At 40.2% G+C, this 12927-nt stretch overlaps 1 protein-coding gene across 2 annotated transcripts in view; it reads left to right on the top strand.

Annotated features, from left to right (window-relative positions):
* Positions 1-12080, top strand: part of LOC100587525 (protein POLR1D) — a 45405-nt gene extending 33325 nt beyond the window's left edge. For both annotated transcript variants that reach the window (XM_012502044.2, XM_030818592.1), the window contains one exon: positions 10396-12080. In XM_012502044.2, coding sequence (XP_012357498.1) covers positions 10396-10663 — 268 coding nt within the window. In that variant the 3' untranslated portion in view covers positions 10664-12080. The remainder of the gene's footprint in view (positions 1-10395) is intronic.
* The last annotated feature ends 847 nt before the right edge of the window (positions 12081-12927 follow it).

The raw sequence follows: 12927 nt of genomic DNA, 5'->3' as shown, positions 1-12927 counted from the left end.
AAGACATTCTCATACATAATCACATTGTAATTACCATATCAATGAAATTAATGTATAATTTCATATCATCATCTAACATCCCAAAAATGTCTTTTATAGTGGTCGCCTTTTGTTTGGGATGCAGATTCAAGATCCAGGCAAAAATGTTCCACATACTGGATTTGCCTGATTATGTTTTCTTGATTAGATTCAGGTTAAACTTGTTTGACAGGAAGGAATATTACACAGGTGATGTTTTTATACGTCTTAATTACAACAGGTCAGGAGGACTTAATGTCAGATTGCCCTTGATAAAGCTGGTGACTACCAGATCTCTCCATTATAAAGGTGCAATTTTTCAGCTAAGATATTTTTGGGAGGAATGAGATGAGAAAAATTGCATGCTCAATTTAATAATAGTATGTAAATTTATAGTAATTAGTATGAGATTCATGTAAGACTAAAGACATTAGTGAGAGAATAGAGAATCAAGAATAGAGACCGGGGGAAGAAAGAGGCAGGAGGAAGGAAGGGAGTGGAGAAGGAAAGAAAACAAAAAAAAAGAATGGAGACCCACATATGTATATGAACTAACTGTGTGGAAAAAGGTCATTGTTCATACTAGTGGAGAAAGGGTAGATTATTTAGTAAGTGATGCTGATACAATTGACTATTCATCTGTAATACTGAAAATTAAAAACTAACCATACAAAATATGAATCTTATAGAAGAAAATACAGGATAATATTTTTATAATATTGGCAAGGACAAGGTAGAAACCTCCCTCAGCCAGGCACAAAACCTAGAAGCTATGAATGAGACAACGGTAGATTCAGCCATGTCATAATAATAGTAAACTTCTACATAGAAAAAGATACCGTACAAAAAGGTAACTTGCAAAAAGACAAGTGGTAGACTGGTTGAAATTATTTGCCATATATAACAGACAAAGGACCAATACTCTTAGTATTGAAAAAGCTTCTACAAATCAGTTTATAAAAAGAAAACCATATCTGTGTGTGTGTGTGTGTGTGTGTGGTGTGTGTGTGTGTGTGTGTCTGTGTATGTGTATATATCAAAACTACAAATGGCCAGTAAGTAAACATACTAACACATTTATTGAGTACTTAGCAGAGCTAGGCTCTGCTATTTTGACACTCATGTATCTGTAAACAGAATGACAAAGATTCCTGCTCTCTTGGAATTTATAATCTAATGGGGGTGGGAGTGCATGCATAGGTATTTATATTCCTCTTAAATAGCACTTAAATTTCACCCATTAGATTGGCAGAAATGAAAGAGGCAGTAATCCAGTGGAGACGAAGGGATGTGGAAAGGGGTGCATTGTTGTGCTTCAGGCAGTGGTGTGGTTTGCTCTGTGCAGAGCCATGGGCAAAATGTTGAGTCACAGTTCTCTGTGCCCCTTTACCCAGGATCTCTGCTCTCAGTAATCCCTCTTTCATAGAACTTAATAAATGTGTGCAGACCTAAGTACAAAATTATTGTAGCACATTTTGATAGTAAAAAAATGGAAGCAGTCCAAATGTCCATAGATAGGAAAATGCTTAAATAAACTGGTACATCCTACTGTTGAATATTTTACAGTCACTAAAAAGAATTGGTCAGCACTATATGAATCTTTGTGAGAAAATATCTACTATGTATGTGAAAACCCGAGTTGTGGATCAATGCGTGTAATCCTCTACTGGCCAGGTCAGGGAAGGCCATGGGACCCCGTAATACATAAAGGTCTGTGAGAAGTTAGGCCTCCTAACAGTGAGCACTAAGGGGAGCATGAGAAGCGGGGAATGCTATCCATTGTGATCCTCTACCAGGGGCTCTGTTACAGTAATATATAACAAATATGTATTCTATTTATCACTTTTTAATAGAGGTTTTTTAATTAGAAAATAATCTGGAGAGGTTTTTAAAAATACAGATCTCCAGCCAGGCACGGTGGCTCACACTAGTAACACTAGCACTTTGGGAGGCCGAGGCAGGTGGATTGCCCGAGCTCAGGAGTTCAAGAGCAGCCTGGGCAACACAGTGAAACCCCATCTCTACTAAAATACAAAAAATCAACTGGGCGTGGTGGCACCTGTGTTCCCAGTTACTCAGGAGGCTGAGGCAGGAGAATCACTTGAACCCAGGAGGCGGGGGTTGCAGTGAGCCAAGATTGCACCACTGCACTCCAGCCTGGGCGACAGAGCAAGACTCTGTCTCAAAAAAATAAAAAATAAATAAAAAATAAAAATACACATCTCCTTCCCTGCTTCACTCTAGGGCATTCTGATAGAGAAGTCTAAGATCGGTCCTACAGGTTGTTTGTTTGCTTGTTTGTTTGTTTTTTAAGCTTACCAGAAGATCTCATCAATCAACTTTGGGAAGCACTGCTCTGAACAATTGAGCAAGTCAATCCCATAGAAGACTTCACTTCATTAAAAATAAAAAGTTTATCTGCTTTTTTCTCTATCTCTCTTGTAATGTTTACATTTTGATTCTTGGTCTATGTTGCTCTGGAAGCAGGAATCCCTGGGTACTTGCTTATTCCAGGGGCAACTGTTTTTTCCTAGCCAGAGTTCAGTCCAGCAGTTCAGCACACCCAAACAGATATGGGCTATGAAAGGAGGTCTGGACCCATGACAACCATGGCTTGCTTCTACTCACTAGTGCTGGGACAAAGGGCACCTGCCCTCCTCCATCTGCTCATCCTGGAAGATCACCTGGTTTCCATTTATTTAAATAAGTATATGTGAGAAACTTTTAACCACTAGTCATTAGTTCTCAAATTTATCTGCACATTTGGAATCACCTGGAAACCTTCAAAATATACTGATGCCTGTGCCCCACTATCAGTGATTATGAGCTTGGGATGTGGCCTGGGCTTTGGAGTTTTAAAGAGATACCCAGGTGATCCTAAAGTGCACACAAATTTGAAAAACATTTTACTAGTCCCTTTTGTTTTATTAAAAAGAATGATACCAGCCTGCTCTGCAGAATCCAGAACAATCCTACACCTTGGCCAGGGGCAGACAGCTCCTCTGTGCCAAAATAGCACGTAGGTAGCCTGGCCAGGTGTTCAGCCACAAGAGTCCCAAGACCCATCGCTGTGGAGTGGACCTTCTTGGACAGTTCTTAAAAGAGTAGCAATCTGTTGTTCACTAGTGGCCATGGCCTGTTTTTTTCTAAGTATCTAGAAGACCTTTTATTTGCTTTAAAATTTAAAATAGAACTAGAGCGAGTGGTATTATTTTTTTCATTTTGGATATTCCATAAGAAATAGATGGTTGAGCAGGTGCCAGAAAGAGATTGCTGAGCTAAAGAAAATGCAAGTGGGATGCCATTTTTTATTTTATAAAGAAAGACACCATTTGGTGCTATATTCTTCCTTGGATGTATTTCAGCAAAAGAATCTCTTTAGAAGCTGTTGTTGACAGATGCTTTAGGAGAAGCTGAAATATTGGCTCATATGACTTCCTTTTAGTCAACATAAAGGAATTTATAAGCATACATTTCAGAAATTTGCCCAGCTTCGTTGTCTACAAAGTTGTTTTTATTCTGGTCACATTCACTTTAGCTTACCTACTGCCCAGTATAATTTCTGAGTCTAGTGCCTGTGGAACTTCAGCCTTATACTTGGAAAAGCTTATATTTTGGCAAAATAAATCCTAAAGGTTGAATTGAGAGAAAATGATTCTTGAGTTCTTTTAACCCAGTTGTTTTAAGGGGAATGACTTTTTTTTATGCTTTTCTGTTTGGATTGACAGTCAATCTAGAGATATGGAAGGAAGTCACCCATCTTGTTCTTCCAGTTTATGTCATCAACTGTTGATTATTGGAAAGCAAATAATTTCTCCAGTCTTTATCCAGACATGTGTTTATTTATTTATATAAATATTCACAGGGCACCAGTAGGTATGTTAAGAGGCTGATCATGGACAGCAGTAAAGAAGACTTACTTTCCCGGCCTTAAAGTTTTTAATCCCCTGGTGGATAAAGAAACAAGCATCAAGTGATCACAGTGTGGCATGCCTCGCTGAATGTGTTAGAACCAATGAGGAGGGGAGCAAGGGCTCACATCTCGGACGATTCATGGAGGAGGCTCTTGGCAATATTTTCAGGCCACAGAGATCCAAAGCCTTTATACATATAGAACATGAAACCCAAAGAGCTTTCCTAAAGCCCTGGCTAGCGAATTGCTGATGGGACTATAACTTGGCTTTCCTATCTGTCACTTAACACTCCTTGTATGGCATCACTTCTCTCTGTGGATTATTGTCTGATAACATGCTGAAATGCCAATGCTTACTGCCTCTGCTTCCCACATTCCTTTCATATCGAGTTATGAAAGTGAATGAGAGAGCCCTGAATGTGTTACTGTTAGAGCACATATCTATGTAAATGATTTGCGTTGCTGAGGGAGCTGGAGGCCGAGGATTATAGCCTTGCAAACTGTCTCAGTGTGTTACTATTCACATATCTGCTTCTGAACTTTGACTTCCCCTACCTTCTGTTCCTCTTAGTAGTCTCCAAAGAGAGAGAGACACATAAACAGAGAGCTGGGTATATATCTTCACTACAGTGCTTAGCATAATGCTTTGCATATCTCAGTTATATATATATATATATGTATGTATATATATATATATACACACATACATACACAGACACACACACACACACATATACAGACAAACACATGTCAATGATTTTTGATTACTTTTAGGTACAATGTTGGAGACAGTCATTGAACACCCACTGTGAGCCTCAGGCCTGTTGTACACAGAGTAATTAAGGGTTAACAGTTTACTAATAGGGATTATAACACCATAAAAAGCATTTTCCACATGCTGAGGCATTTGATTGCCAAATTATAAACTGTAGCGCCATGGGTGGTATTGGTAGTTGTGGCAGCATTAAACAACAAAATGAGTTGTAATCAACCACAGCATCAAGATAAAAAATATTCCCCTTGTTTCATGGAGAGTTGGGAGAGTTAGGCCTCTGCTTCAGTCTTTCTAGATGCATTATTCCAGACCTACATCCATGAGAGTGCAGACATGTACAGAATGGAAGATACGCTATTTGCTAGTATGGGAATGGATTTGTCCGTAGAATAAAAGAACGAATTGAAGTGCACTGCATGGAAACTTGCTTCATGACTCCAAGGTGTCTATTCCCTAACTATAAAAATAATTCTTATTTCCCACTACCTGTTCGACTTCACACATCTCAGAGTCAGGCGTGTTTAAGGGACTCTCCACCTTTGTCCTCGGCTGTGTTGGTGACTCTCCTGGGCTCCTGAGTGGCCAGCTGTTCTCAGCAGACCTGTCACTGGGTGTGCATCTGCTGCTTCATGCCTGTCCTGGATGAGGAGCCTCAGCCACAGTGTGCTGACAAGCTTTTCACCTGCGGTTTCTTTCTTGACTGCTCTGTTAATTGGCCATCTGGTTAGACTGCAGTGAGTCTTTCTCTGCTCCACTCCCTCTGCCCCATTCCAGACTCCCTGGTTCCAATCTGGCTCCACATCTTACTAGCTTGGGATGTGGATAGGCGCTTTACCTTTTTTCTTTTCTTTCCTTTTGGATGAGGGCTATGGAGATGAAATGAGGCAACATTGGTAATGGAATAGCACAAGGTAATTGTGTCTTCAGTGTACCCTGTTGGCTAGTGATCCTGTGTCACTCTCAGATAGGTCCTATTCAGGAAATATTTTAGAAGCAAAAGGTAGCAGGTCTAAATCTGTGGAAAGTTAGATACTACTACCTCTATCCTTCAGCAAGAGAGACAAAAAAGATGAAAGGCTTGTAATTCTAGCCCCAGTCAGTCTTTGTCCCTCCAGTGGCAGATTCTTGAGCAGTCAGCCTTTCCCATGGTATGTGGAACTCTTCCATCACAGCTTCTGAGCCCACAGGTTTGAAAGTGAAGGAAATTGCTTTCCTTTTAAAGTTTAACCTAGATAGAATGCCAGATCTCAAATCTGACACTGTCATGGGTACTTTCCAAAGCAGATTTAACCAGTCTCATGATATTTAGGGTTTATATCCATTTATGTTGTTAGCACCTTAAATCTGGCTCTTACCATGTGAGCTAGCATAACTTTCTAGAAACAAAAATAAACTAAATATAAAATAACTAGCCAGGGTGAGAAAGTCACCCTCCAGGTCAGAGCTAAGACAGGAAAGCAGCTGCCCTGTCCTGTGGCCTCCTCCCGTCCTTCCCCCAGCACACCTTTTGGGCATAGACAGTGACAGACGGTGCAGACACAGCAGGCAGCCATGGCCTATGATCTTATGCTCAATTTCAGGGCTCAGATGGTTACCCTAAAGCTGATACGAGAAAAGCCGGGAATGGTGGAGTGTCTAATGCCAGCTTATCATGTCATCTCAAATACTGTGGGGGATTGGGGGAGGCAGGAAATGGCAGTAAGAAATAATTTCCTAATGTGATAAATGAGAAGAGTGAACTTTTCTAAAGAGTTAACGTACAGAGCATGAGCAGAGGATCCTAAAACTGGAAGGGACTCTAGAGATCACCTACCTACTTCAACCTTTAGTTTTACATCTGAGGACAGAGGCCTAGAGGGTTTGTGGAACAGTTGGAAATACAAATGATAAGCTCAAAGGTAGTATGTAGTAGCCTCTTGATCCCGGTAGCAATGGAGAATTGAGATAGCCTGCAATCTGAAACCTCTCCAAATACAAATCTAACCATGTTAAAAGTACCAAAACTTTTAAATTTTAACCCTTTTTTTGGAAACTTATGTAAAGTGTCTCATTAACTTTTAATGATGGCTTACTTTTTTCTTAATCTTTTCTTTCATAGAGATTCTACTCTGTTCTTGATTAACTTATTATCACAGGTGATTTGAGGCTTTGGGATATCTTGAGTTGCCATCTTGCAAAAATTCCGGATGTATTAGCCTATTTGAGAGCTACGTGTACTCTTTCTCATGAAGAGAGAGTAAAATAATATACATCCACCATCCTTTTTCTAAAACCTTTGTATCCAAATAAGTCTCTAATTTTAGATATTTTTACATTTTAGAAAGGTATTACAGCACAGATAGCATGTACTAGACCCCCCACCACCACTACCCTGTACTTGTTCAACATGGTATCATTTCTTCAGCAAAACGTGGATGTTTATACTAAATGGGATAAAGACTATATAAATAGCCCAAAGTAAGGTCAGATCAAGTTTTGCTGCCAAACAAACTTTGGTGTCATAAAAATAACTTGGTTTTAATAGGTTTTTAAATTTTGGAATTAGGGATAAGAAATTGTGGACCTGTAGGTAACATTTGTTGCAGTTTGCTGTATGCCAGATACCATGCTAAATGCCTTATGCATTATTCATTAAATCCTCACGATAACTTTATAAGGTAGATACGTCTGTTATTCCCATTTTGCAAGTGGGGGAAACGAATGCAAAGAGGAGTTAAGTAACTTGCTTGTGATCACACAGCCAATTAAATAGTAGGCTGTGAACCAAAGCTGAAATTAACCAAATGCCTTTATGTGTCAGTCATTGTTCTGAGTACTTTACATGTTCTCAGTCATTTGATCTGCATGCAACCCTTTAAGATAGTCGCCATTATTATCCCCACTTAACAGCTAAGAGGCAGCAGGGAGATTACATAACATGCCCAAAGTCCAGTCTGATAGTGTGATTCCAGAGCATGTGTGCCCAGCCACTGTCTCAGGTAGTGTGATTTCTTAGCAATGAAACAACCGACTGTGAGATTCAGCAAAATTAATTTCTACCTTAAAGGCCAGAGAAGCTCTCCCCACTGGTTCCCTCAGACGTTGGTTTTGATGTTGCCGTCCTTACACTTGGATCTATTCTGTGCAGATTTTGGAATTTCTTTATATAAAATGATTTACTATATGTACCTTCACATCTGCTTGCAACTACTGTATCTCATTGCCCTGCCCTATTTATTAGTAGAGTGTGAATGAGCACTTGTCATCACTTCTAAAATGTGTACTGGCATGCCTGGGAGATGTCTGACTTTCAAACCCCACCTCCACCCCACCCCAGTAAACCAAGATCTCCTCAAGCCACCCTTGGCTTTTTGCCTAGAATAGAATCCCAGGCATAACCAACATTAAAAAACTGCATCTCTGATGTTAAAAGAGATGTAAATGCAAGTTTTCTTGTGGAATTATTCTATAAAACCATCTCATTCTCTCGCTAACTCTTTGGGTCACTATTTTGAGTCAGTGGGTTACACTAGCAGTTGGAAGATAAGTGCAGTCCCCTCTGCCTCTTGGCGTGAACGCTGCAGTTAGTAGCAGGGCTTTGCTCACCTCAAGGAAGCATTTGGTTTTAAAGATGATCTGACATTGAAAACAGCAAAATAGAGTGGAATTCACCAGTAGTTACCAAAGGTTTTGTTCTGAGATCCTGGATTACCATCACGTCTGGGAAAAGTACCTTTCCTTGTTGTTTAATGCAGAGAAGAACTGGCCAGTTTACCACCACTGAGATGGCCCACTTCAGTGAAAAGACCCCAGAATTCTTCTGGTGCTGGACATGTTTCACCAGCTACTCCTAGCCCTATATATCCAAGAGACACATGTAGTTCATTTGCCTATAAAAAAGATTTTGCTCCTATAGTAAGCACCAGGCCACCATTGCCAAAGATGGGCCCTCTAAGCTTTTTACTTTCTGTGATGGAGGGTAGTTTTTCCTGTAGGCTGTCTGTGTTATGCTGTTTTGGAACATGGCAGTGTTTAATACTGTTCTGAATCATTGCTGAGTTTGCAACTGCAGTGGGTCAAGTGTCTTCACCAAAGCGACACCTTCATTCAGTAGTACCCTGTCAGACCCTGCAGGAGAACTCGGCTTGCCTCTCATCACGTGCCTGCCTTCCTGCACAGGAGTGTCCTAATGCCAGCGTGCCCCCAGGAGGTAGAAATGTCTTTACCTTGAGACTACTAAGGCAGCATAATGCTGGTGTACCTTTTCTGGAAGCTCCGTGAAGCTCTATAGTTCATACTTGCAGAACTGTTTTTTCTTTGTTTTTGCCTTTCTTCTTTGCCCCTCATCTCATTCACTGTGGCTTCTAAACTCCAGAGCTGTCACCACCTCTGAATGTTCCCACTGTTTCTATTGCACTCCACTGTCCTTTTCTAAATTTGGTTTTCTCCTTGTTCTAGTTCATTCCTTTGTCACTTTTCTGGCCTGACCATTAACCAGGCACAGCTCACTGGGAGTAACCACTGATTTTTCTCAGATATTTTCTCTGTACTTGTAGGCTCAAGAGCTACCTATTTGCAGCAGGAGGTATATTCTTGTTTTTCTTCCTTTTACTTCCAGATTCAGTGCCATTTTGGTTTTCTGAGGTGGTCTGACCTCTGTGAGTGAGGCTATGCTGATGCCTGACTGCTTATGCTTCACCTGTACAGTACTAGTCCACACAATTCCTATGTGGAGTGTTGTTGGCTTGATTTTGAAGTGTTGTTTGGGGTTCTCTGTAAATCAAAGTTTTATAGAAAGATGGCTATTCTACATTCATTTTTGTTTAATACCAGCCACCCTGAATAACTGGGTGATTATTTTGAGATTTTTAGAATCAGCATACTCCTAAAGTAGCCCATCATATGGCAGACACCTCAAGGCTAAGAGAAATATGAAAGTTCTCATTTGTATAGGGTCATCTTTTTGAAAATGAAAGATTTATTAACACCTGAAAAAGATAATAAATAGTATATAAGTAGATCTAAGCACATGAATTAGCAATTTGATTGGTTGCAGCCTCTCCTAGGTAAACTTGAATCATGAAGGTACTGAAATATATCCTGCACAGAAATTCACCAGGGCAGGAGATTGCGTAAAGTGCTCCTAGCCTGGCATCCTAAAATAGAAGTGTAAGAATTTTTTTAAGTAAAAGATTATTGCATATTTATGGATTCTTTACACAATTTTTTTATTCTATAGTAGATCCTTTAGCTCCTGTATTTAATATACAGCAGAATATACTTTTTAGCTTCCTTGGAAAGGAATAGTTTTCACTGTCTGGTAATAAAACACAAGATGCAATACATTTAATCCAAAATAAGTTACAGTCAAATAGGGCACTTACTAGTTCGAAAGAAAATATTAAATGATTCTGTTAGTTCACAGTGTAGTCAGTAGCTGTACATATGAACTTCAGTAGGAAATTTAGTCCCAGGAAGGAAGAAAGGTTTAAAGTGTTCCAGCCAGTCTGTCTCAAGAATTCCAATCATCTTGATTTTTTTTTCCCCCTGGTACTCAGAGTTTACACTAGGTGGCATGCAAGGAAAGCTAACATTCAGAAACTCGATTCTGTGGGAGCAGGATTCTTTGGTACTAATCACGATAGTGGGTCCAGCTTCGGAGTTACCCATTTGATTTGTGATGCTTTTTCTTTTCTCCTCCCCACCCCAGGATGAAGTGTCCTCTTGCTAGCACCAATAAAAGATTTCTAATTAACACAATTAAAAACACATTGCCCTCTCATAAAGAGCAAGACCATGAACAAAAAGAGGGCGATAAGGAACCAGCGAAGAGCCAGGCCCAGAAAGAAGAAAACCCGAAGAAACACAGAAGCCATCCTTACAAGCACAGCTTCCGCGCTCGAGGTTCCGCCGGTTACTCCCCGCCACGAAAGCGCAGCAGCCAGGACAAGTACGAAAAGCGGTCCAACCGGCGGTGAGGCTGGAACCAGGGCCAGCCAGCCCTGCGGGCCTCCGTGCTCCTTCGGGGGTGTGGTGTGCAGAGAAGGCATGAGCTGGCAGGGCAAACACCTGAGAGTGACTTTGACAGTAGGTCCTTTGTTGTTTTTAAAGAGGCTGCTGGCCACGGGAAAAAATGACCTAGCAACTCTTGAGGAAACAAGTACAAAGGAGGATGTCTTGGCAAGTTTAAGGCACTTCCGCAGTGTAGTAGACATACATATTGTTGTTTATCTTGTTTGGAAGTGTGTTTCAAAATAAACATGTCTAGAATTTAAAGTTTTCAGAGATTGTTAAAACTAGTTCCAATTTTTTGGTCATTTCTCAGAAAAATAAAATACTTATAAATCCTATATGTTACTTTTTGGGGGTATCACATTTAAAATTTAGAAATCATCAGTCCAGTGACCATATTATGAAAAGCTGTAGCCCTCCAAGGTCTGGGAATTTATTGAGAAGCTCTTTGATAGCCCTGCATTTGTTTTCCCTTAGGTGAACAATGTAGGAAATCCTCAAAGTGGCTTTGAATTTAATGCTCCACTTCAGTTACCAGAGGTTAAAAAATGGGTTTTGTTGTTTCCTGTGCATTCTCAAACTCATTTATTAGATAGAACAATCTTTCTATATTTAATTTTTTTAATATATAGGTCTTAAGTGGTGCTTTAAAAAGAACCCTTACAAGTTAAAAATTAACAGTTGTTTCAGTGCTAGATCTTACCAGCTAAAGACTTGTGATCCCACAATATAGTATAGTTGTTCCAGAAATCTTTGTTTTAAATAGAAGTGTTTACAATGCCTTTTTTCCCCCAGTATTGGTTTTCAATACCTGTTTTCATATACAATTACAAACCTTTCAAACCTGTATTCCTTCTTTATACTCAGGAAAATGTCACCAAGCACCCTCCTCCCCAGTCCCCTCCCCAGTTTTCCGAAGTGTCTAAGCATATGCCTGGCTGTCCTCAGATCATCACCATGCCACATCCCTGCTCCCCACTTCCTGGCAGCCAAGAAAAGCCCTTTCTACATGCTAGAAGGAAATACATCCAAAAAGTTAGCATCGGAGTGTTAGAAACTAGAATAGACCTCTCTGCCACCAAGCTGCTGTGTCACACCCTCAGCCTGCTAGAGAGTGACAAACCCAAATCATTCTTGATCCACCCCTTCTCCCACCCCAGATCCCAGGGACTCATCCTGTGACTTTGTAACCACAATCATTCCTTTCAAACACAGAGGAGGAATTATTGCTTCATCTGACTTTATTCAAATCTAGTTATGTATGAGCCTAAATTATTTGTGCAAAATTTGAAATGTTTTTTATTCAAATATTAGAAATAGCACAAAGTCATGGAGTTTTTAAAAATTGTTATAATTAAGTAAAAATAAAGCTGAATTGTGTCATTTGTGTATGCATTCTGTATTTATTCATTTTTTTTTTATTTATTTTGTTTGAGACGGAGTCTCGCTCTTTCCCCCAGGCTGTAGTGTGATGGCACGTATCTCGGCCCACTGCAACCTCCGCCTCCTGGGTTCAAGCGATTCTCCTGCCTCAGCCTCCTGAGTAGCTGGGATTACAGGTGTGCGCCAACATGTGCAGCTCATTTTTGTATTTTTAGTAGAGAGAGGGTTTCGCCATGTTGCCCAGGCTGGTTTCGAACTCCTGAGCTCTGGTGATCTGCCCGCCTCGGCCTGCCAAAGTGCTGGGATTACAGGCGTGGGCCACTGCACCCAGCCTTGCATTCTGAATTTATAACACACTGACAAGTTCATTATCCTTTAAAAGGGAATGACTGAAATAAACACATTTTTGTACTCAAAATTAAGGAAAGCTTTTTAGCCTAACTATACTTACCTTTCTTCTTTAAGTTGTGTTAAAGGACAAGTGGCCTACAAAACCACTTTCCCTTTTAAAAGCACTGTTCTGTTTCAGAAAAGTTTATTGGAATCTTTAGGCTTCTATCAAGAGCAGCCATGATTTCCTGTTTAAAAATGTCAAGAGAAAATTATCTATTTTTATTCCCTATGTATATAGTAGATGTTAGGGGAGGGATTGGTCATGAGATACATGCACCAGCCACCTCCTGTTTCTGTGGTTAACATACTGGCGCTGCCAAGAGCTCCCATCCGCCTGTGTTACTATCTGATCTCCATTGTAACTATATTTAGAGATCACAAAGCCTGGGATAGAGGTTAGAGAAATTGAATCTTAGTCCTGCCTCTGCTTCTGGCTAGCTTCAGGCCTTATCTG

The sequence above is a fragment of the Nomascus leucogenys genome, chromosome 9 (assembly GCF_006542625.1).
Source record: "Nomascus leucogenys isolate Asia chromosome 9, Asia_NLE_v1, whole genome shotgun sequence".
Classification (NCBI taxonomy): domain Eukaryota; kingdom Metazoa; phylum Chordata; class Mammalia; order Primates; family Hylobatidae; genus Nomascus; species Nomascus leucogenys.
The sequence above is the reverse complement of the archived record's forward strand: the minus strand, read 5'-3'. Positions and strand labels throughout refer to the sequence as shown.